The sequence below is a fragment of the Scyliorhinus canicula genome, chromosome 30 (genome assembly GCF_902713615.1).
Source record: "Scyliorhinus canicula chromosome 30, sScyCan1.1, whole genome shotgun sequence".
NCBI classification, from domain to species: Eukaryota; Metazoa; Chordata; class Chondrichthyes; order Carcharhiniformes; family Scyliorhinidae; genus Scyliorhinus; species Scyliorhinus canicula.
Genome location: NC_052175.1, coordinates 12,706,257 through 12,731,229, shown reverse-complemented (window position 1 = coordinate 12,731,229; position 24,973 = coordinate 12,706,257). Strand labels below are relative to the sequence as shown.

The window sequence follows — 24,973 nt, the reverse complement described above, 5'->3', positions numbered from 1 at the left end:
TATATGAAAAGCCGGAGGATCGCCATAAGGCCCCTCAAATTACCAAACAATTTCCAGCACGGGGTACCAAATAATTCCGAAACGTTAATCAACCGATGCGACTGGATACACGGTGAGGCCTTTGAGGCTGCATCGACCCTCTGAAAAAGAGTGCCCTACCCCCTGCCCTATCCTTGTAGGTCCCTGGACACTAAGGGGCAATTTAGCACGGCCAATCCACCCAACCTGCACATCTTTGGACACTAAGGGACAATTTAGCACGGCCAATCCACCTAACCTGCACATCTTTGGACACTAATTGAAGGTTCTTTTGTTTTTCTGCCTCTGTAGATAGTTCAGGCAGTGTCCTACTGGGCCCGCCCCACCACCCTCCTTTCCCCTCTCCCCACCATCTCCCTGGTCGGGGAGACCGGTACGGAAGTTGAACCCGCGCTGCTGGCCTTGTTCTGCCTTACCAGCCTCCCCGGACAGGCGCCGGAATGTGGCGACTAGGGGCTTTTCACAGTAACTTCATTGAAGCCTATTTGTGACAATAAGCAATTTTTTTTTTTAACAAGCCAACTGTTTAGCCCACTGTGCTAAACCAGCCCCTGATGTGCAGTTTAGGTGGATTGGCCGTGCTAAATTGTCCCTTCGTGTCCAAAGATGCGCAGGTTAGGTGGATTGGCCGTACTAAATTGTCCCTTCGTGTCCAAAGATGTGTAGGTTCGGTGTGGTTATGGGGATAGGGCGGGGGAGCTGGCCCAGGTAGCCTGCTCTTTAAGAGGATTGCTGCTAATTCGATGGGCCGAATTACCTTCTTCAGCACTGTAGGGATTCCATGGATTCTCATATTAAACAAGATATGAAAACAGGCTTGGATATCGTTATGCCATTCTCCCCGTTGTAAGTTGTCCGATAACACGGGGCCTGAATAAGAACATAATAGGAGCAGGAGGTGGCCATTTGGCAGACGGACGACCCTCCGGGAAAAGGAATTCCCCTTCACCTGTCCCTTCAACGGGAGACTCCTTATTCGCTAACTGGCCGCAACCCGGGCTGCTTACCGTTGCTTGTTCACCGAGAGTTTCTTGGCATCGGTTCGGCGGATCTGGTGATAGGCCTTGGCCGCTTTGTCGAAGAGACGCTTCAGGTTGCCGTAAGCCCCTTCGAAGGGCATCTCAGAGTGGATGCTGGCAGCGGGGAGGAGGGGAGAAAGGGGAAGAGAAAATAAATCAATAAATAAACACACGGCAGAATTCGAGCCGCGTCCGCGAGCTGGGCCGGTGATATCGCAAAGCAACCTACCATCTGAGGTAGTAATAAGTGGCCTCGACGTTGTAATGTTTGCTTCCCGCCAACGTGCCAAGCTGGTTAAAGGGCATGCCTGGAAAGGAAACACAGGACAATTAAAGAGGAGCCAACCAAAACAAAAAAATAAGCAGGACTGATCGATTCAGTTGCGATGGCGGCCATTTTGATCAACAGCAACGGCGGCCATTTTGACCAGTGTCGGAAACCATTTGGATCAATGGCAGTGGCGGCCATTTTGAACAACAGTGGCAGCCATTTTGATCAATGCCAGAAACCGTTTTGATTGACCGGTGGCCATTTTGATCAATGACCCAGGTCTTTATGGCCGATGACGAAAGCCATTTTGATCGACGGAAGCGGCCATTTTTGAACTGAAGTGTGCAGGTTAGGTGGATTGGCCAGGCTAAACTGCCCTTTAATTGGGGGGAAAAAAATAATTAGGTACTCTTAAAAACGAAATGCTTTCTATTGAAGCGTTGTTCTCTTTGCAAGGGTGACCAACTGCCCTGCGTCAGGCCTCCGGATTCTGGCATCTCGGCTGGCCTCTACTTTTGCGCGCGTGTCAGCTCACGGCTTGTGTTCGGGGCAGCGTCGTGGGGGTGGATCCAGCAGGCGGTATCAGAATCGGGGCAGCAGGAGCTCTCCCTGGCACCCAAAGTATCGGCCTAGGCTTGATGCAGGAGGGCATCTGCTATCGGTTGTGGAAACTTCCCCGCAAGCCTCAACCTCATCGAACGGCAGAGCAGACTCGATGGGCCGAATGGCCTACTTCATCTTCTGGTTTGAGGCCAGTCCCACTTTCGCCAGCTCTCCACTCCCGATTCCCCCTTATAACCCTGCAAAATTATCATTTAACTAATTATCCTCATCACCCTTTTCAAAGTTCCTCCCTGAATATGCTCCCACACCCAACCGAGCAGATCACTACAGCTCCCTGTGTAATATAAAAATTCTCATCTCTCCCTCGCATCTCTGAGTTCCTTGCTGCTACCAAACAAGTGAGATAAGCTGCAGAGCTGGGCTGAGAGGTGGCAAATGGAGTTTAATGCAGAAAGGTGTGAGGTGATTCATTTTGGAAGGAATAACAGGAAGACAGAGTACTGGGCTAATGGAAAGATTCTTGGTAGCGTGGACGAGCAGAGAGATCTCGGTGTCCATGTCCATAGATCCCTGAAAGTTGCCACCCAGGTTGAGAGGGTTGTTAAGAAGGCGTACGGCGTGTTAGCTTTTATTGGTAGAGGGATTGAGTTTCGGAGCCATGAGGTCATGTTGCAGCTGTACAAAACTCTGGTGCGGCCGCATTTGGAGTATTGTGTGCAGTTCTGGTCGCCGCATTATAGGAAGGATGTGGAAGCTTTGGAAAGGGTGCAGAGGAGATTTACCAGGATGTTGCCTGGTATGGAGGGAAGATCGTATGAGGGAAGGCTGAGGGACTTAAGGCTGTTTTCGTTAGAGAGAAGGTTAAGAGGTGACTTAATTGAGGCATACAAAATGATCAGAGGATTAGATAGGGTGGACAGTGAGAGCCTTTTTCCTCGGATGGTGATGTCCAGCACGAGGGGACATAGCTTTAAATTGAGGGGAGATAGATACAGGACAGATGTCAGAGGTAGGTTCTTTACTCAGAGAGTAGTAAGGGAGTGGAATGCCCTGCCTGCAACAGTAGTGGACTCGCCAACACTAAGGGCATTTAAATGGTCATTGGATAAGACATATGGACGATAAGGGAATAGTGTAGATGGGCTTTAGAGGGGTTTCACAGGTCGGCGCAATATCGAGGGCCGAAGGGCCTGTACTGCGCTGTAATGTTCTAATATTTCACAATCAGAGCTTTTGCAGCACGCAAAGAGGCCCTTCATCCCGTGCCAGCCACCAAACACCTATCTATCCTAATCCCTGGTGAATCTCCCTCCGCACCCTCTCCAGCAATCACATCCTTCCTAGAGAGTGGCGACGAGATCGGCACACAGTACTCCAGGTGTGACCTAACCAGCGTTTTATACATAACCTCCCGTGTCTCGGCTTCTAAAAGCAAGTTTCCCAAAAACCTTCTTAGCCACCTGCCCTGCTGCCTTCAGGAATCTATGGATATCACGGTCCATCTACAGCCTGGCTTCCGACCATCGTATTTCCCGTGTCGTTAGTCCTCCCAGAATGCACCACCTCACACTTTACAGGGTTAAATTGCCACTGTTCTGCCCATCTGACCACCTCGTCCATATTTCCCCCCCCCCCCCCCGTAATCCAAGGCTTTCCTCCTCGCTGTTTACCACACCGCCAGTTTTCGTGTCATTTGCGAACTCCACGGTCACGCCCAGATTATTATTGTACACCGCAAACAGCGAGGGAGCCAGCACACCGCCTGCTGCGGAACATCACTGGGCACAGGCTTCCAGTCCCCTCCTCCTGTCTATCCCTCTCTCGCCGCCACATACCCAACAACAACCCCCCCCCCCCCCCTCCCCCAACCTCCCATTCCTCCCTCGAGTGAGTTCCACTCCGTCTCCTCCAGTCTCCCTCCCCGCCCCGAATCCCTTCACCAACCTCCGGTCACCCGTCCCATTCTCAGCTTGACAGCTGGTTTCTCGCCTGGGAGGAGAGACGGCTAATCAGAGTTGGCCCGCGGAGTTTGGCGGCGGGAAAGAGGAGAGACGACACACACTCACCCACTTGAGGCGCCACCGACAGACTCTGATAGTAAAACCGCTCGGCCAACTGTTCAGTGTCCACTCCGGCCAGCTCGTTCTGGTATCGCGCTGAGGGGCGGGACAAAGAGACAGGCGTAAAGACACGGCAAAGTCAGAGAAACCGCCATGACATTTCCCCCACCACCCTCACTGCGAGGGGCAAACCACCCGATGGGAAACTGGAGGGGATACCCTGGATTATACCACCTGGTGAGGGAGTGGAGGGGATACCCTAGCCTGGATTATACCACCTGGTGATGAGGGGGTTTCCTGGATCATACCACCTGGTGAGTGGGAGGGAGGTATGCTGGATTATACCACCTGGTGAGGGAGTGGAGGGGGGTACCCTGGATTATACCACATGGTGAGGAGGGGGTTTCCTGGATCATACCACCTGGTGAGGGCGGAGGGGGATACCTTGGATTATACCACCCGGTGAGGGAGTGGAGGGGGGGGGTACCCTGGATTATACCATCTGGTGAGGAGGGGGTTTCCTGGATCATACCACCTGTTGAGGGTAGAGGGGGGTACCCTGGATTATACCACCTGGTGTGGGAGTGGAGATGGGGTACCCTGTATTATACCACCTGTTGAGGGTAGAGGGGGGTACCCTGGATTATACCACCTGGTGAGGAGGGTGTTTCCTGGATTATACCACCCGAAGGAATGGAGGGGGTACCTTGGATTATACCACCTGGTGAATATTGGGGCGGGGGAGGGGGGTTGTGGGGGAACTCGGATTATGCTACCTGGTGAAAAGGGGGTGCACCCTGGATTATACCACCTGGAGGGAGGGGGTACCCTGGTGAGGATGGGTGGGGGGGAGAAATTGAAGAGGACTAATTTGGATTATACCACGTTGTGAGGGACCAGGTTTTTTTTGGGGGGGGGGGGGAATGGATTATACCATCTGGTGAGGAGGGGTGTAATTTGGATTATACTAACCTGGTGAGGCAGGGACCCCCCCATCCTCCCCCCCCCCCCCCCCCCCACCCATATGATGGAGGCCTCTCAAGGCTGGCACACATGCCAGGATGGGTCAGGGTCACGTTAAGGAGGACAGAGCCGAGCAGAGCTTGGAGACTGGTCGAGCCAGCGCCACAATCTCTGGGCTCTCGCTCGGGAAAGGGGAGCCAGCCCGCGGGTTCAGCCCCTTGCCCTCGCCGGCAGCTCCTGCGCCAACACTCACCGAGGTCGCCCAGGTACATCAGGCAACGGTGACAAGCCATCTGGGCCCACTCCATTTCCTTGCCCGAGGCAGTGACTAACTTCTTGCGACCTGCAAGGAGGGAGAAAGAGGGGAGGGGGGGGGGTTAAGAAAGAAAAAGGTCGGCCGCCATCGGCAGGCCAGGAGGAAACAATTTTGGGACGACAGCATGGCCGAGCTCACCCCGCCCCCCCCCCCAAAGTGACCCGCACCGATTAACCCCTACCCTCCCCCCATGACGAGAAACGCAGGCACGGAAGCTCAGCGGCGGACCGGTCCCGATCGCCCCCCCCCCCTTCCGACGAGCCAACTCCAAACCTCTGCCAGCTGCCCCCCCCCCCCCCCGGCTGCAAGAACTGACCTATGAGGGGGTCGGTGACGTGGGTCCAGTCGATGGAGCTGTGCAACTCGAGCTGGTAGTGGGACTGGACGTAGAGGAGCAAATGCTGATAGAACCCGATGCCCGCGATCAGGTGGGTGCGGTAGGCACACTCGAGGGCACTTCGACTGTGGATATGCTGCGAGGGAAGAAGAGGCAGATCAGAGAGGAGGGCAGAGGATAGCAACGCAACAGCGGAAGGAAAACGGGGAGATCTTGAAACGGAAAACACTTGGCTGAAAAGCGACACATTACATACGTCCTATCAGACTGTACGTTAGATCGTAAACTACGACGCAAACTTCGCAAAGGGACTTCGGGATGAGGGAGCTGCTGTCAGGTGTTATGACACCCTGGGCTAGTGCGTGGTCAATTCCAGCCCCATAGGCCCAGGAGGCCCAGCACAACAATAATAATAATCTTTATTGATACAAGTCGGCTCACATTAACACTGCAATGAAGTTACTATGAAAATCCCCTCGTCGCCACATTAAGGCGCCTGTTCGGGTACACAGAGGGAGAATTCAGAATGTCCGATTCACCCAACATGCACATCTTTCAGGACTGTGGGAGGAAACCGGAGCACCCGGAGGAAACTCACGCAGACACGGGGAGAAAGTGGAAATCTCCGCACAGACAATGACTGAGACCGGAATTGAACCCGGGTCCCTGGAGCTGTGAGGTAGCAGCTGCTAATCCACTGAGCCGCTCCACTTGTCGCCTAGACTAGTTGCAACTGACTTGGGGGCGGTTTCCCCCCCCCCCCCCCCCCCCGCTCCCTCAGACATGAGCGAGACGGGGAGGAGTCTGTCTGGCTGACCCACGCAGTGGAAGCCGGCCACTTACCTTTTTGTTGGTCTTGACCAGCTGGATGACCTCATAGTAAACCTTCCTCCACAGCAACTCCTCCGCCTTCCGCCCATAGTCTACCGGATGCAGAAACATCAGCTTGACGCAGAGTTCCCTCAGTCTGCCGGGCAAAACAAACAGGCAGTTACACACCCTCCCACGCGGGCCGACGCACACACCCACACCATACAGACCGACGCACACACCCACCCCACACACACGCCGCACGGACACACACACACACACGCCGCACGGACACACACACACACACGCCGCACGGACACACACACACACGCCGCACGGACACACACACACGCCGCACGGACACACACACACACGCCGCACGGACACACACACACACACGCCGCACGGACACACACACACACGCCGCACGGACACACACACACGCCGCACGGACACACACACACACGCCGCACGGACACACACACACACACGCCGCACGGACACACACACGCGCCGCACGGACACACACACACGCGCCGCACGGACACACACACACGCGCCGCACGGACACACACACACGCGCCGCACGGACACACACACACGCCGCACGGACACACACACACCCGCCGCACGGACACACACACACACCACGCCGCACGGACACACACACACACGCCGCACGGACACACACCCACACGCCGCACTGACACACACACACACGCCCGCACGGACACACACACACACGCCGCACGGACACACACACACACGCCGCACGGACACACACACACACGCCGCACGGACACACACACACACGCCGCACGGACACACACACACACGCCGCACGGACACACACACACACGCCGCACGGACACACACACAGCCGCACGGACACACACACGCCGCACGGGACACACACACACGCCGCACGGACACACACACACACGCCGCACGGACACACACACACACGCCGCACGGACACACACACACGCTGCACGGACACACACACACGCCGCACGGACACACACACACACACACGCCGCACGGACACACACACACGCCGCACGGACACACACACACACGCCGCACCACACACACACGCCGCACGGGCACACACACACGCCGCACGGGCACACACACACGCCGCACGGGCACACACACACGCCGCACGGACACACACACCGCACGGACACACACAGGCCGCACGGACACACACAGGCCGCACGGACACACACAGGCCGCACGGACACACACACGCCGCACGGACACACACACGCCGCACGGGCACACACACACGCCGCACGGGCACACACACACGCCGCACGGGCACACACACGCCGCACGGGCACACACACGCCGCACGGACACACACGCCGCCGCACGGGCACACACACACGCCGCACGGGCACACACACACGCCGCACGGGCACACACACACGCCGCACGGGCACACACACACGCCGCACGGGCACACACACGCCCGCACGGGCACACACACACGCCGCACGGGCACACACACACACACGCCGCACGGGCACACACACACGCCGCACGGGCACACACACACGCCGCACGGGCACACACACACGCCGCACGGGCACACACACACCCGCACGGGCACACACACGCCGCACGGGCACACACACACCCGCACGGGCACACACACACGCCGCACGCACACACACACGCCGCACGGGCACACACACGCCGCACGGGCACACACACACGCCGCACGGGCACACACACACGCCGCACGGGCACACACACACGCCGCACGGGCACACACACACGCCGCACGGGCACACACACACGCCGCACGGGCACACACACACGCCGCACGGGCACACACACGCCCACGGACACACACACGCCGCACGGACACACACACACGCCGCACGGACACACACACACGCGCCGCACGGACACACACACACACGCCGCACGGACGCACGGACGGACGCCGCACGGAGACACACGCACACCGCACGGAGACACACGCACACCGCACGGAGACACACGCACACCGCACGGAGACACACGCACACCGCACGGAGACACACGCACACCGCACGGAGACACACGCACACCGGACGGAGACACACGCACACCGGACGGAGACACACGCACACCGGACGGAGACACACGCACACCGGACGGAGACACACGCACACCGGACGGAGACACACACACACCGGACGGAGACACACGCACACCGGACGGAGACACACGCACACCGGACGGAGACACACGCACACCGGACGGAGACACACGCACACCGGACGGAGACACACGCACACCGGACGGAGACACACGCACACCGGACGGAGACACACGCACACCGGACGGAGACACACGCACACCGGACGGAGACACGCACACCGCACGGAGACACACGCACACCGCACGGAGACACACGCACACCGCACGGAGACACACGCACACCGCACGGAGACACACGCACACCGCACGGAGACACACGCACACCGCACGGAGACACACGCACACCGCACGGAGACACACGCACACCGCACGGAGACACACGCACACCGCACGGAGACACACGCACACCGCACGGAGGACACACGCACCACCGCACGGGACACACGCACACCCGCACGGAGACACACGCACACCGCACAGAGACACACGCACACCGCACGGAGACACACACGCACACCCACGGAGACACACACACACACACGGAGACACACACACACCACACGGAGACACACACACACCACACGGAGACACACACACACCACACGGAGACACACACACACCACACGGAGACACACACACACCACACGGAGACACACACACACCACACCACACGGAGACACACACACACCACACGGAGACACACACACACCACACGGAGACACACACACACACCACACGGAGACACACACACACCACACCGAGACACACACACACCACACCGAGACACACACACACACCACACCGAGACACACACACACACCACACGGAGACACACACACACCACACGGAGACACACACAGGCAGATGAGAACAGGCATCTTGGTTAGGCAAAGGCATAGAGCACAGAACACAAAAGCTGAGGAGATGACCATTCGGCCTGCTGCGCCATTCAATATGATCATTGTTCATTTTGGGGTTCAGCTCCATTTTCCTGCCCGTTTCCAATATCCCTCAAATTCCAGGGGGGCCTGAAATCTGTCCACCCCAACTTTGGACGTATTCAATGATGGAGCACCCACAACACCGCGGGGTAAGGAATTCCAATGATTCACAACCCATTGTGGCAAATTTCTCCTCATCTCAATTCAATATGATTGGCCCCCTTCTCGTGGGACTTCAACCCCCTTCCTTTAGAATCCCCAACCAGGGGCGCCAAGGCGCGAAAACGGAGTCGGCTCAACATATTGTACTGAACTAGCGAACAGGCGTAGAGCTGGCCGGGTGGGCTGAATGGCTTCCTTCCTGAACAATTATGGATTGATGAGGTGGAGAAGTTCTAACACCCCTCTCCCCACACACATTCTCCAAGCAGTGCGGCACTCCCTCAGTACTGACCCTCTGACAGTGTGGCGCTCCCTCAGTACTGACCCTCTGACAGTGCGGCACTCCCTCAGTACTGACCCACAGTGCGGCGCTCCCCTCAGTACTGACCCTCTGACAGTGCGGCACTCCCTCAGTACTGACCCTCTGACAGTGCGGCTCCCTCAGCACTGACCCTCCCACAGTGCGGCACTCCCTCAGTACTGACCCTCTGACAGTGAGGCGCTCCCTCAGTACTGACCCTCTGACAGTGCAGCGCTCCCTCAGTACTGACCCTCTGACAGTGCAGCGCTCCCTCAGTACTGACCCTCCCACAGTGCGGCACTCCCTCAGTACTGACCCTCCCACAGTGCGGCACTCACTCAGTACTGACCCTCCGACAGTGCGGCGCTCCCGCAGTACTGACCCTCCGACAGTGCGGCGCTCCCTCAGTGCTGACCCTCCCATAGTGCGGCACTCCCTCAGTACTGACCCTCTGACAGTGCGGCGCTCCCTCAGTACTGACCCTCTGACAGTGCGGCTCTCCCTCAGTACTGACCCTGTGACAGTGCGACACTCCCTCAGTACTGACCCTCCCACAGTGCGGCACTCCCTCAGTACTGACCCTCCCACAGTGCCGCGCTCCCTCAGCACTGACCCTCCCACAGTGCGGCACTCCCTCAGTACTGACCCTCCCACAGAGCGGCACTCACTGAGTACTGAGCCTCCCACAGTGCGGCGCTCCCTCAGTACTGACCCTCAGACAGTGCAGCACTCCCTTAACACTGACCCTCCAGGGGCAGCACGGTGGCACAATGGTTAGCATTGCTGCCTACGGCGCTGAGGACCCGGGTTCGAATCCCGGCCCTGGGTCACTGTCCGTGTGGAGTTTGCACATTCTCCCCGTGTCTGCGTGGGTTTCACCCCCACAACCCAAAGATGTGCACGGTAGGTAGATTGACCACTCTAAATTGCCCCTTAATTGGAAAAAATAATTGGGTACTCTAAATTTAAAAAAAAAAAAAAAAAAAAACACTGACCCTCCGACTGCAGCATATTCAATCATCCCAACCTAATTCGGAGGATCTCAATCATTGCTTCAAGCATCTGACCAGCCCGTCACCCATCGTTCCGTTCACAAAAGAAAAAAGACCCGGATGGGTGTGATGTACAGGCCCCTTAGCAGTCGTCTTGGGGCAGAGAATAAATGAGGAGATGGAAAAGGCATGTAAAAAAGGCAACATTACAATAATCATGGGGGCTTCAATATGCAGGTGGACTGGGAAAATCAGGTCGGTCATGGATCCCAAGGACTTTGCGGAGTGTCCAAGAGATGTTGTTTTGGAGCAGCTTGTGACCGAGCCTGCTAGGCAACAGGCAATTCTGGGTTTAGTGATGTGTAATGAGGCAGACTTGATTAGGGATCTTAAGGTGAAGGAACCCTTAGGGAGCAGTGACCACAATATGATAGAATTTACCCTGCAGTTTGAGAGGGAGAAGCTGCAATCCGATGTAACGGAATTACAATTAAATAAGGGTAACTACAAAGACATGAGGGAGGGGCTGGCCAGAGTTGATTGGAAGGGGAGCCCAGCAGGGAAGACAGTGGAACAGCAATGGCAGGAATATTTGGAGGGGATTTCGGGAGGCACAACAAAAATTCATCCCAAGGAGCAGGAAGCATGCTAAGGGGAAGACGAGGCGTCCATGGCTGACGAGGGAAGTCAAGGATAGCATAAAAGAAAAGGCGTACAAAGTGGCGAGGATTAGTGGGAAGCCTTTAAGAGCAAGCAGAGGACAACTAAAAAGTAATAAGGGGGTAGAAGATGAAATATGAATTTAAGCTAGATAGTAATATAAAAGAAGATTGCAAGAGTTTTTCGATAAATGAAAGGTGAGAGAGGCAGGCAAGAATTGACATTGGACCACTGGAAAATGTGGCTGGAGAAGTAATAATAGGGAACAATGAAACAACAGAGGAACTCAATCAGTACTTTACATCAGTCGTCACGGTGGAAGACACCAGTGGGATGCCAGAGCTCCAGGAGAACCAGGGGGCAGAGCTGAGTGCAGTGACCATCACGAAGGTGGTGATGGGGAAACTGAAAGGTCTGAAGGTGGATACATCACCTGGACCGGATGGACTACAGCCCAGGGTTCTGAAGGAGATAGAGGATGAGATTGTGGAGGCATTGATCTTTCAGGAATCACTGGAGTCAGGGAAGGGTCCCAGAGGATTGGTAAATGACTAATGTAATACCCCTAATTAAGAAGGCAGAAGACTGGGAAGTGAGGAGCCAGTTAGCCTGATTTCAGTTGTTGGTCAGAATTTAGAACAGTACAGCACAGAACAGGCCCTTCAGCCCTCGATGTTGTGCCGAGCAATGATCACCCTACTCAAACTCACGTATCCACCCTATACCCGTAACCCAACAACCCCCCCTTAACCTTACTTTTTAGGACACTACGGGCAATTTATCATGGCCAATCCACCTAACCCCGCACATCTTTGGACTGTGGGAGGAAACCGGAGCACCCGGAGGAAACCCACGCACACACGGGGAGGACGTGCAGACTCCGCACAGACAGTGACCCAGCCGGGAATCGAACCTGGGACCTTGGAGCTGTGAAGCATTGATGCTAACCACTATGCTACCATGCTGCCCTAAGGTTTTGGAGTCTATTATTTATTTTTTCCTAAAATATTTAGAGTGCCCAATTCATTTTTTTCCAATTAAGGGGCAATTTAGCGTGGCCCATCTGCCTGGCTTGCACATCTTTGGGTTGTGGGGGTCAAACCCACGCAAACACGGAGAGAATGTGCAAACTCCACACGGACAGTGACCCAGAGCCGGGATCGAACCTGAGACCTCGGCGCCATGAGGCAGCAGCGCTAACCCACTGCGCCACCGTGCTGCCCTTTGAGTCTATTATTAAGGATGAGAATAATAATAATCACTCATTGTCACAAGTAGGCTTCAATGGAGTTACTGTGAAAAGCCCCGAGTCGCCACATTCCGGCGCCTGTCTGGGGAGGCCGGTACGGGAATTGAACCCGCGCTGCTGGCCTTACAAGCCAGCTGCTTAGCCCACTGTGCTAAACCAGCCCATCTATTGATGAGTACTTGGAAGTGCATGGTGAAATAGGAGTGAGTCAGCACGGCTTTGTCAAAGGGCGGTCAGTGTAATAAATCTGTTAGAATTCTTGGAGGTTACAAGGAAGTTGAACAAAGGAGAACTAGTGGACGTGATCTATTTGGATTTCCAGAAGGCCTTTGACAAGGACTGACAGAAGGCAGAGAGGGGGGATAAAGGGGTCTTTTTCAGGATGGCAGCCGGTGACTAGTGGGTGTGCCTCAGGGGTCAGTGCTTTCGACCACAACTTTCCACAATATACATTAATGATCTGGAAGGGGGCAGCACGGTGGCGCAGTGGTTAGCACTGCTGCCTCACAGGTCCCAGGTTCGATCCCTGCTCTGGGTCACTGGCCGTGTGGAGTTTGCACATTCTCCCCGTGTCTGCGTGGGTCTCACCCCCACAACCCAAAGACGTACAGGGTAGGTGGATTGGCCACGCTAAATTGCCCCTTAATTGGAAAAAATTAATTGGGTACTCTAAAAAAAATTTTAATTAATGATCTGGCAGGAACTGTAGGCACTGTTGCTAAGTTTGCAGATGATAAAAAGATCTGTCATGGGGCAGGTAGTAACAGGAATGCAGAGTACTGGGCGAATGGCAAGATTCTTGGTAGTGTAGATGAACAGAGAGATCTCGGCATCCAGGTACATAAATCCCTGAAAGTTGCCACCCAGGTTAATAGGGCTGTTAAGAAGGCATATTGTGTGCTAGCCTTTGTCAGTAGGGGGATTGAGTTTCGGAACCACAAGGTCATGCTGCAGCTGTACATAACTCTGGTGCGGCCGCACCTGGAGTACTGCGTGCAGTTCTGGTCACCACATTATAGGAAGGATGTGGAAGCTTTGGAAAGGGTTCAGAGGAGATTTACTAGGATGTTGCCTGGTATGGAGGGAAGGTCTTACAAGGAAAGGCTCAGGGAATTGAGGTTGTTTTCGTTAGAGAGGAGAAGGCTGAGAGGTGACTTAATAGAGACATATAAGATAGTCAGAGGGTTAGATAGGGTGGACAGTGAGAGTCTTTTTCCTCGGATGGTGATGACCAACACGAGAGGGACATAGCTTTAAATTGAGGGGTGATAGATATAGGACAGATATCAGAGGCAGTTTCTTTACTCAGAGAGTAGTAGGGGTGTGGAACGCCCTGCCTGCAACAGTAGTAGACTCGCCAACTTTAAGGGCATTTAAGTGGTCACTGGATAGACATATGGATGAAAATGGAATAGTGTAGGTCAGATAGGCTTCAGATGGTTTCACAGGTCGGCGCAACATCGAGGGCCGAAAGGGCCCGTACTGCGCTGTAGTGTTCTATGTTCTAGTATTGAGGAAACGGGGAGGCTAAAGAAAGACTTCGACAGGCTAGAAGAGTGGGCAAATGAGCGGCAGATGAAATACAAAGTGGAAAAGTGTGAGGCTATGCACTGGTAGGAATAGACGCAAAAACTACCTCCTAAATGGGAAACGGCTTCAGAAATCAGAAGCAAAAAGGGACTTGGGAGTCCTTGTTCACGCTTCTCTTAAGGTTAATGTGCAGGTTCAGTTGGCAGTGAGGAAGGCAAATGCAATGTCCACATTCATGTCAAGAGGGCTAGAATACAAGAGCAGGGATGTACTTCTGAGGCTGTATAAGGCTCTGGTCAGACCCCATTTGGAATATTGTGAGCAGTTTTGGGCCCCGTATCTAAGGAAGGATGTGCTGGGCCTTGGAAAGGGTCCAGAGGAGGTTCACAAGAATGATCCCTGGAATGAAGAGCTTGTCGTATGAGGAAAGGTTGGGGACTCTGGGTCTGTACTCGTTGGGAGTTTGGAAGGAATCGTATTGAAACTTACAGGATACTGCGAGGCCTGGATAGAGTGGACGTAGAGAGGATATTTCCACTAGTCGGAGAAACTAGAACCCGAGGGCACAGCCTCAGACATGAACGGATGATCCTTTAAAACAGAGAGGCGAGGGACAGCACGGTGGCGCAGTGGTTAGCACTGCAGCCTCACGGCGCCGAGGTCCCAGGTTCGATCCCGGCCCTGGATCACTGTCCTGTGGAGAATTTAGACATTCTCCCCGTGTCTGCGTGGATTCACCCCCCCCCCCCCCCCCCCCAACAACACAAAAAATGTACAGGGTAGGTGGATTGGCCACGCTAAATTGCCCCTTAATTGGAAAAATAAATTGGGTACTCTAAATTTTTTTTTTTTAAAGAGAGGCTGAGGAATTTCTTCAGCCAGAGGGTGGTGAATCTGTGGAACTCCTTGCCGCAGAAGGCTGTGGAGGCCAAATCACTGAGGCCCTTTAAGACAGAGATAGATAGGTTCTGGATTAATAAGGGGGTCAGGGGGTTATGGGGAGAAGGCAGGAGAATGGGGATGAGAAAAATATCAGCCATGATTGAATGGCGGAGCAGACTCGATGGGCCGAGTGGCCTAATTCTGCTCCTATGTCTTATGGTCCCCCCTCGGGGTCACCTTTCCTCTTTCTCAGCAGCGTGCAGCCTCCCCCACACCCGACTTACTTGTTGCGCAGACTGATGTTTTCCGGTTTGAACACTTCGCGGTACGCCATCTTGTTGCCCACGATCACGTCAAGCCGATGAACGGCTTCCACCACGGCCCTAGGAGAACAGACAACAGCTCAGGGCGGCGCACCCCAATCTCCCTCACCACTGCGGGCGCCTGATTCACTGGAGGAAACTCGGCTGTCAATTTGTGCACAGCAAGATCCCACTAGTCCCAAGGCTGTCACGGTTCGGATCATGTTGTACTCATGCTGGTGGACGAATAAATATTGGTCTCTGGACAGAGGGGCAATTTAGCCTGGCCAATCCCACCTACCCTGCACATCTTTTGGGTTGTGGGGGGCGAAACGCACGCAGACACGGGGGAGAACGTGCAAACTCCACACGGACAGTGACCCAGGGCCGGGATTCGAACCCGGGTCCTCAGTGCCACAGTCCCAGTGCTAACCATTGCGCCAGACACCACCCCCCCCCCCCCCCCCCCAACCCCTCAATTGATGTTTTAGAACTGGGTAGCATGGATAGGTATGGCTGAGTGTCCTGTTCCCGTGCTGTAAATCTCAGTGACCAATGACCAGCGGGGACATAGATTTACGGTGAGGGGCAGGAGGGGAGGAAAAGCCCTTTTCGCCCAGAGGGTGGTGGGAGTCTGGGCCTTGCTGCCTGAAAGGGTGGTGGAGGCAGAGACAGCCATAGCATCCAGGAAGTATTTAGATGGGCGCTTGCGATCCCAGGGCAGTCAAGGCTATGGGGCGAGTGCTGGGAAGTGGGACTAGAACGGTTAGCAGTTTGTTCCTGACCGCCGCAGATCCGACAACCCTTTCCTGTGCTGTCTGACTCTCAGGCTATGAGGGGGCGCCGCACGGTTGGGGTCTTTCGTTTCCGACGCCAAAAGATCGCTTGCATTTCTGTGGCGCGTCTCAGTGCTTCCCACACCACGAACCACATTCCAAAACCCAGCTCCTGCTGTGGAGTGGCGGCCGATCTTTACACAGCACAGTCCCACCATCACCGAATTATGTCAGCTGACCAGGGACACGGATATCGCTCAGGGACCCCCCGAGGAAAGGTCTTCGAAACGAGTAACCGCCAACCCAGGAGGTAGACAGAGCATTGGAGCAAAATGTTCACCCACTCCCCAGCCTCAGCACTCCCCTCACAACGCCAACCTATTGTGCTTTGACTGGAATGAAATGTCCCGGGCTGCTGGAAAAGGGGAATTATAATATCAGACGTTGACCCACGAGGATATATCGGAGACGGGCAACGTAAAGACTCGGTCTCAAAGAAGCCAGTTGCAATGAGCGTCTTTCAGGAAGAGACGGGGAGGTTCCGGGAGGGGGAATTCCAGAGAAGGGGAGGTTCCAAGGGGGAATTCCAGAGACGGGGCCCCACAGGCAGCTGAAGGCACTGCCACCAATCGCGGAGCGATGGGAATGGGAGGATGGTCGAGGGGCCGGAATTGGAGGAGAGCAGAGATCTTGGAGTGTTGTCGGGAGCTGGAGGCGGTTACAGAAATAGGGACGGGGTGTAGGGGCTGGAGGAAGTTACAGAGATAGGGAGGGGGTGTAGGGGCTGGAGGAGGTTACAGAGATAGGGAGGGGGTGTAGGGGGCTGGAGGAGGTTACAGAGATAGGGAGGGGGTGTAGGGGCTGGAGGAGGTTACAGAGATAGGGAGGGGGTGTAGGGGGCTGGAGGAGGTTACAGAGATAGGGAGGGGGTGTAGGGGCTGGAGGAGGGTACAGAGATAGGGAGGGGGTGTAGGGGCTGGAGGTTACAGAGATAGGGAGGGGAGTGTAGGGGCTGGAGGAGGTTACAGAGATAGGGAGGGGGTGTAGGGGCTGGAGGAGGTTACAGAGATAGGGAGGGGGTGTAGGGGCTGGAGGAGGTTACAGAGATAGGGAGGGGGTGTAGGGGCTGGAGGAGGTTACAGAGATAGAGAGGGGGTGTAGGGGCTGGAGGAGGTTACAGAGATAGGGAGGGGGTGTAGGGGCTGGAGGACGTTACAGAGATAGGGAGGGGGTGTAGGGGCTGGAGGAGGTTACAGAGATAGGGAGGGGGTGTAGGGGCTGGAGGAGGTTACAGAGATAGGGAGGGGGTGTAGGGGCTGGAGGTTACAGAGATAGGGAGGGGGTGTAGGGGCTGGAGGAGGTTACAGAGATAGGGAGGGGGTGTAGGGGCTGGAGGAGGTTACAGAGATAGAGAGGGGGTGTAGGGGCTGGAGGAGGTTACAGAGATAGGGAGGGGGTGTAGGGGCTAGAGGTTACAGAGATAGGAAGGGAGTGTCGGGGCAACGGAAACATTGGAAAACAAGGACTGGGTGTTGTCTGGCTGGGAGACAGCACAGGGAGGGGTCCGGCATGTGAAAACTACCGGCGTGCGTTCCGAGGTGGCTGAAGGTGGGCCAGGTGGGGGACGATAAGGTGGAGGGGCAGCCGGGCCACCCTGCAGAGGCGATGGAGGCAGAGGACGTGGTCGAGCCCGACAACGGCTGCGGAGAGATCAAGAAGGACGACAGGGGAAAGTTTCCCTTTTGTCAGTCGCACGGACATCACCTACGCCCTTACACAACCACAAAAGGGATTCGAACAGTGGAGTCTCCCCAAGGAGACAGACTCCAGATGTGGGTTCACCAACGCCCCAAACATCTGAAGCAGAAACCTCCTCTGTGTAACATACTGTTAACTGTCCCAATTACTGGACACACGGTACAGGCAAAGTCCCAGCCTTCATGCAGGAGGACCCCCTCCCATCTCCGTCGCTCGCCCCCCTCCAACTCCCTCGCTCGCCCCCCTCCATCTCCCTCGCTCCCCCCTCCATCTCCCTCGCTAGCCCCACTCCATCTCCGTCGCTCGCCCCCCTCCCATCTCCCCCGCTCCCCCCTCCCATCTCCGTCGCTCGCCCCCTCCATCTCCGTCGCTCGCCCCCCTCCATCACCCCCGCTCCCCCCTCCATCACCCCCGCTCCCCCCTCCATCACCCCCGCTCCCCCCCTCCATCGCTCCATCTCCCTCGCTCGCCACCTCCAACTCCCTCGCTCGCCCCCCCTCCAACTCCCTCGCTCGCCCCCCTCCATCTCCCTCGCTCGCCCCCCTCCCATCTCCCTCGCTCGCGCCCCCCTCCATCTCCCTCGCTCGCCCCCCCTCCATCTCCCTCTCTCGCCCCCTCCATCTCCCCCGCTCGCCCCATCACCCCCGCCCCCCTCCATCACCCCCTCTCGCCCCCTTCCATCACCCTCATTCTCCTCCCTCCACCTCCCCGCTCCCCTCAATCTCCTTCCCTCGCACCCCTCCATCTCCCTCGCTCACCCCCCTCCATCTCCCCCGCTCACCCCCCTCCATCTCCCTCGCTCGCCACCCTCCATCTCCCTCGCTCGCCACCCTCCAACTCCCTCACTCGCCCCATCTCCCTCCCTCGCCCCCCTCCATCTCCCTCCCTCGCCCCCTCCAGCTCCCCCGCTCGACCCCCTCCATCTCCCTCCCTCGCACCCCTCCATCTCCCTTGCTCGCCCCTTCCAACTCCCCCGCTCGCCCCTCCATCTCGCTCGCTCCACCCCCTCCATCTCCCTCGCTCGCCCCCCTCCATCTCCCTCGCTCGCCCCCTCCATCTCCCCCGCTCGCCCCCCTCCATCACCCTCGCTCGCCCCCCTCCATCACCCTCGCTCGCCCCCCTCCATCTCCCCCGCTCGCCCCCTCCATCTCCCCCGCTCGCCCCCCTCCATCTCCCCCGCTCGCCCCCCTCCATCTCCCCCGCTCGCCCCCCTCCATCTCCATCGCTCGCCCCCCTCCTTATCCCTCACCCGCCCCCCTCCATCTGCCTCGCCCACCCCCCCTCCATCTCCTTCGCTCGCCCCCCTCCATCTCCCTCACTCGCCCCCCAATCTCCCTCGCCCGCCCCATCACCCTCGCTCGCCTGCCCCCTCCATCACCCTCGCACGCCCCCTCCATCTCCCTCACTATCCCGACCTGTCTCACTATCCCTCCCTCCTCCTCCCTCACTAACCGTCCCTCACTATCCCTCCCCTCCCTCACTATAACTCCCCCTCCCTCATTATCCCTTCCTCACTATCCCCACTCCTCCTTCTTGTTCCTCACTATCCCCCCTCGCTCACCCACTGTACCTCCCTGACTCACTGTCTCTCCCTCCCTCGCCCTCCCTTCCTCACTATCCCTCACCCTCCACCTCCCTCACCCTATTCCTCACCTCCCTCCTATTCCTCACCCCCTCACTATCTCCCTCCGTCACTATTCCTCTCCCTCCCTAACTAGCCCTCCCTCACTAGCCCTCCCTCCCTTAACATCCCTCCCTCACTATCCCTCTCCCCCTCCCTCACTATCCCTCTCCCCTCCCTCACTATCCCCCTCCCTCCTCACTATCCCTCCCACCCCACTCTCCCTCACTATCCCTCCCTCACTATCCCTCCCTATCCTTCCCTCACTATCCTTCCCTCACTATCCCTCTCTCCCTCCCTCACTATCCCTCCCTCTCCCTCCCTCACTATCCCTCCCTCCCTCACTATCCCCCTCCCTCCCTATCCCCCCTCCCTCACTATTCTTCCCTCACTATCCCCCTCCCTATCCCCCCTCCCTCACTATCCCTCCCTCCCTATCCCCCCCTCCCTCACTCTCCCCCCTCTCCCTCCCTCACTCTCCCCCCTCTCCCTCCCTCACTCTCCCCCCTCCCTCCCTCACATCTCCCCCCCTCCCTCCCTCACTCTCCCCCCCTCCCTCCCTTACTCTCCCCCCCTCCCTCCCTCACTATCCCCTCCCTCACTATCCCTCCCTCACTCCCCCTCACTATCCCCTCCCTCCCTATCCCTCCCTCCCTATCCCTCCCTATCCCTCCCTCCCTATCCCTCCTCCCTCCCTCACTATCCCTCCCTCCCTCACTATCCCTCCCTCCCTCACTATCCCTCCCTCACTATCCCTCCCTCCCTATCCCTCCTCCCTCACTATCCCCCCTCCCTCACTATCCCCCCTCCCTCACTATCCCTCCCTCCCTATCCCTCCTCCCTCACTATCCCTCCCTCCCTCACTATCCCCCCTCCCTCACTATCCCTCCCTATCCCCCCTCCCTCACTATCCCTCCCTCCCTCACTATCCCCCCCCTCCCTCACTATCCCCCTCTCCCTCCCTCCCTATCCCTCCCTCACTATCCCCCCTCCCTCACTATCCCTCCCTCCCTCACTATCCCCCCCCTCCCTCACTATCCCCCTCTCCCTCCCTCCCTATCCCTCCCTCACTATCTCCCCCCTCCCTCACTATCCCCCTCTCCCTCCCTCCCTATCCCTCCCTCACTATCCCTCCTCCCTCACTATCCCCCCTCCCTCACTATCCCCCCTCTCCCTCACTATCCCCCTCTCCCTCTCCCCCCTCCCTCCCTCCCTCCCTCACTATCCCTCCCTCCCTCACTATCCCTCCCTCACTATCCCCCTCACCGGTACAGCCGCTTGGTGTGGAGGAGTTTGGCGTCGGGCTCGGCCTGTCCGTGGCCGGGCTCGGTGTCCGGGGCCTCTCCGTGCGGGAGGCCCTCGGGCGGCTCAGGCTGCTTCATGGTGCCGGGTGGCGGGGCCTCTCCACTCCTCACAGCCGCTCCGACCCCCTGCCCGCCGCCGCCATCATCGCCATCAGCCGCCAAACCTCGCGAGAGGGCCAAGCCCCGCCCCCAATATTGACGTCACCGTCCCGGCCCGCCCCCACAGCAGACGTCACCGCCCCGCCCCCAATACTGACGTCACCGCCCCGTCCCAATCCGGGCGGCACCGCCACGCCCCCAATACGACGTCACCGCCCCGCCCCCACTGCAGACGTCACGCCGCGCCACAACAGCCGATGTCACCGCCCACAATCCCAACGTCACCGCCCACAATCCCAACGTCACCGCCCCCAACCTGGAAACGTTCCCGCCCCGCCCCCAAACCGGATGTCACCGCCCCCAACCTGGAAACGTTACCGCCCTGCCACCAGTGCGGACGTCATCGCCCCGCCCCCAATCCCGATGTCGCCGCCCCCTATACCGAATTCACCGCTCCGCCCCCAACCCGGAACGTTCCCGCCCCGCCCCCAATCCGGACGTCACCACTGTTGATGTCTCCCCCCCGCCCCCAACACCGAGGTCACAGCCCCGCCCCCAAACCTGACGTCACCGCCCCGCCCCCACTGCTGACGTCGCCGCCCCAACCTGGATACGTCACCGCCCCGCCCCCAACCCCGAAGTCACCGCCCCGCCCCCAAATGGGAACGTTACCGCCCCAAACCAACTTGGGAACTTCGCCCCGCCCCCAACCGTTAAGTTACTGCACGTCCCCCAACACGCGTCACCGCCCCCAAACCCCGCCCCCAACCCGGAACGTCAACTCCCCGCCCCAACCTGGCAACGTCACCTACCCGTCCACAGCCCCGCCCCCAACCGTTAAGTCACCGCCCCGCTGCCAACCCGGGAACGTCACCGACTCAAACCCCGCCCCCAACACGCAACGTCACCGCCTGACCCCGCCCCCAACCTCAACCAATCAGTATTGAGGGATTGAGAGACCCATTGTTTGACGCCCCAAACCGACATCCAATCAGCATGGAGGGTTGGGAAGTCTTACCTGTGACCCCCCCCAAGCCGGCATCCAATCAGCATTCAAGGTTTGGGAGGCCGACCGTTGACCCCCCAACCCGGCATCCAATCAGCATTGAGGGTTTGGGAGGCCAACCGTTGACCCCCAACCCGGCATCCAATCAGCATTGAGGGTTTGGGACGCCAACCGTTGACCCCCAACCCGGCACCCAATCAGCATTGAGAGTTAGTGAGGTCGACGGTTGAACCCCAACCCCGTAACCAATCGGCATTGAGGGTTTGGGAGGCCGACCAGTGACCCCCAACCCCATAACCAATCCCCATTGAGGAACTTGGAGTCCACCCTCTGACCAGATTGAGGGGTTGGCAGTCAGACCTCTGAAGGGCAACGACGGATGGGCCACCTCCCGTAAATTAATTAACCCTCTGGGGATTGGTTGCGGGGTTGGGCAATATCGGTGATCATGGGTGATTTTAATTTGCACATAGACTGGGCAAATCCAATTAGCCACAATGCCGTAGAGAAGGAATTCCTGGAGTGGATACAGGATGATTTTCTTGACCAATACGTGGAGGAACCAATAAGAGAGCAGGCCATCTTAGACAGGGTAATGAGAAGGGAATTATTGCCAATCTGGCTGAACGAGACCCCTTGGGGATAAGCGACTCTACCAACTGGAGCTGCTCGAGGAGGAGGGAGTGGGAGCAGCAGGACCTCCCCCAGAGGAACAGGAGGCAGCCACTGAGGACGGAGAGCCAGCCGGCCAACAGGCCGAGGAGGAGGCGGAGGCGCCACGTGGGGCCTCGCGTATACCAGCGCCGCTTGTCGTTCAAGGACCAGCCGGACCGGGAATGCCATCGAAGACTCCGGCTCCCCCCTACCAGCACCTGCAGATGACAGGCCGATCGTCTCAAACCAAAAGGGGTTCCACTCAATGAATATTCAAGCCGGTGTGTGACCATCATAGCTCCGGCCTCCTGAAGATGCGCTTCGCTCTGGACCGCTCTGGAGGGGGCCCTCCAGTATGGCACTGGGGTTGTTCCCCCCACACCGTGGCCAACATCGCCCAGCAGAGGGTTGACTTGTGGAGAAGAATGAACTCCATGCTTCCTGCATCGGCCACTACACAGCCTCAGGAACAAGGAATCCAGCCGATTGAGGTGAAAATTCTCATCCTCGAAGATGGGATCCCCGCCTTCATGGCCTCATCATTCCCTATATTTGTAATTTCCTCTCCTCCATACAACACTCCCTATCTCTGTACCTCCTCCAGCCCCTACACCCCCTCCCTATCTCGGTAACCTCCTCCAGCCCCTACACCCCCTCCCTATCTCTGTAACCTCCTCCAGCCCCGACACCCCCTCCCTATCTCTGTAACCTCCTCCAGCCCCTACACCCCCCTCTCTTTCTCTGTAACCTCCTCCAGCCCCTACACCCCCCTCCCTATCTCTGTAACCTCCTCCAGCCCCTACACCTCCCTATCTATGTAACCCCCTCCAGCCCCTACACCCCCTCCCTATCTCTGTAACCTCCTCCAGCCCCTACACCCCTCCCTATCTCTGTAACCTCCTCCAGCCCCTACACTCCCTCCCTATCTCTGTAACCTCCTCCAGCCCCTACACCCCTCCCTATCTCTGTAACCCCCTCCAGTCCCTACAACCCCCTCCCTATCTCTGAACCTCCTCCAGCCCCTACACCCCCTCCCTATCTCTGTAACCTCCTCCAGTCCCTACACCCCCTCCCTATCTCTGTAACCTCCTCCAGCCCCTACACCCCCTCCCTATCTCTGTAACCTCCTCCAGTCCCCTACACCCACCTCCCTATCTCTGTAACCTCCTCCAGCCCCTACACCCCCTCCCTATCTCTGTAACCTCCTCCAGCCCCCTACACCCCCCTCCCTATCTCTGCAACCTCCTCCAGCCCCTACACCCCCTCCCTATGTCTGTAACCTCCTCCAGCCCCTCCACCCCCTCCCTATCTCTGTAACCTCCTCCAGCCCCTACACCCCCTCCCTATCTCTGTAACCTCCTCCAGCCCCTACACCCCCTCCCTATCTCTGCAACCTCCTCCAGCCCCTACACCCCCTCCCTATCTCTGTAACATCCTCCAGCCCCTACACCCCCTCCCTATCTCTGTAACCTCCTGCAGACCCTACACCCCTTCCCCATCTCTGTAACCTCCTCCAGACCCTACACCCCCTTCCTATTTCTGTAACATCCTTTATCCCCTGTGTTGTGTTGTGTGATAATGCCGTTGTAATGATGTCCGCAGTCGTTTAGCCAGAAAGGTGATTTATTAACAAACACGGTTCAGGGTAACTAACAGACCACTACACAGATAATAGCTACTGAATGAAATCCGTGAATTCTGCTGGAGCTACTCTGCGTGCGGTCATCCTCTCGTACATCTTACTACCAACTGGCGGGGATCGCAAGCCATGTGATGGATGGCTGACGCCACCAGCTGGTTGGCGGTCATATTGCCAACTATATACAGAACTGTGCACAGTGTCATGTGAGAGTACCTTTAAGAAATGGATGTTTAAGAAATGTACCTTTAAGAAATAGATGTTTAAGAAATGTACCTTTAAGAAATGGAGCAGCTCATATTACTGAAGTGATGTCAGAGTGTGGGTGGAGCTGGGTTTTCAGCTCAGCCATTTTGCAGTGTTTAGGTTTCAGTTTGAGAGAGAGCAGCTGAAAAGTGCCTGGCTGGTTTGCTGTGAGCTGTTTTGAAAGGAGAAAGCCGGGTTTTGAGGAAAAGAGCTTGGGTGTGTCTGTGTTTGCAGTGAGCTGGATCTGCTGTGATCTCTGCCATGAATGACTATCTCCTAATCACTTGGGTGATTTAAACTCATAATAGGTCTTTA

The 24,973-nt window shown here is 57.2% G+C and overlaps 1 protein-coding gene across 1 annotated transcript in view; it reads right to left on the bottom strand.

Moving 5' to 3' along the window:
• The window catches only part of smg5 (SMG5 nonsense mediated mRNA decay factor), a 23,554-nt gene extending 2,367 nt beyond the window's left edge, over window positions 1–21,187 (bottom strand). Inside the window, exons 1-8 of the mRNA XM_038787082.1 lie at window positions 20,977–21,187; window positions 15,538–15,636; window positions 6,413–6,536; window positions 5,549–5,705; window positions 5,170–5,259; window positions 3,960–4,049; window positions 1,288–1,366; window positions 1,047–1,172 (exon numbers count right to left, since the gene is read on the bottom strand). Coding sequence (XP_038643010.1) covers window positions 1,047–1,172; window positions 1,288–1,366; window positions 3,960–4,049; window positions 5,170–5,259; window positions 5,549–5,705; window positions 6,413–6,536; window positions 15,538–15,636; window positions 20,977–21,092 — 881 coding nt within the window. The 5' untranslated portion in view covers window positions 21,093–21,187. The remainder of the gene's footprint in view (window positions 1–1,046; window positions 1,173–1,287; window positions 1,367–3,959; window positions 4,050–5,169; window positions 5,260–5,548; window positions 5,706–6,412; window positions 6,537–15,537; window positions 15,637–20,976) is intronic.
• Window positions 21,188–24,973: the final 3,786 nt, after the last annotated feature.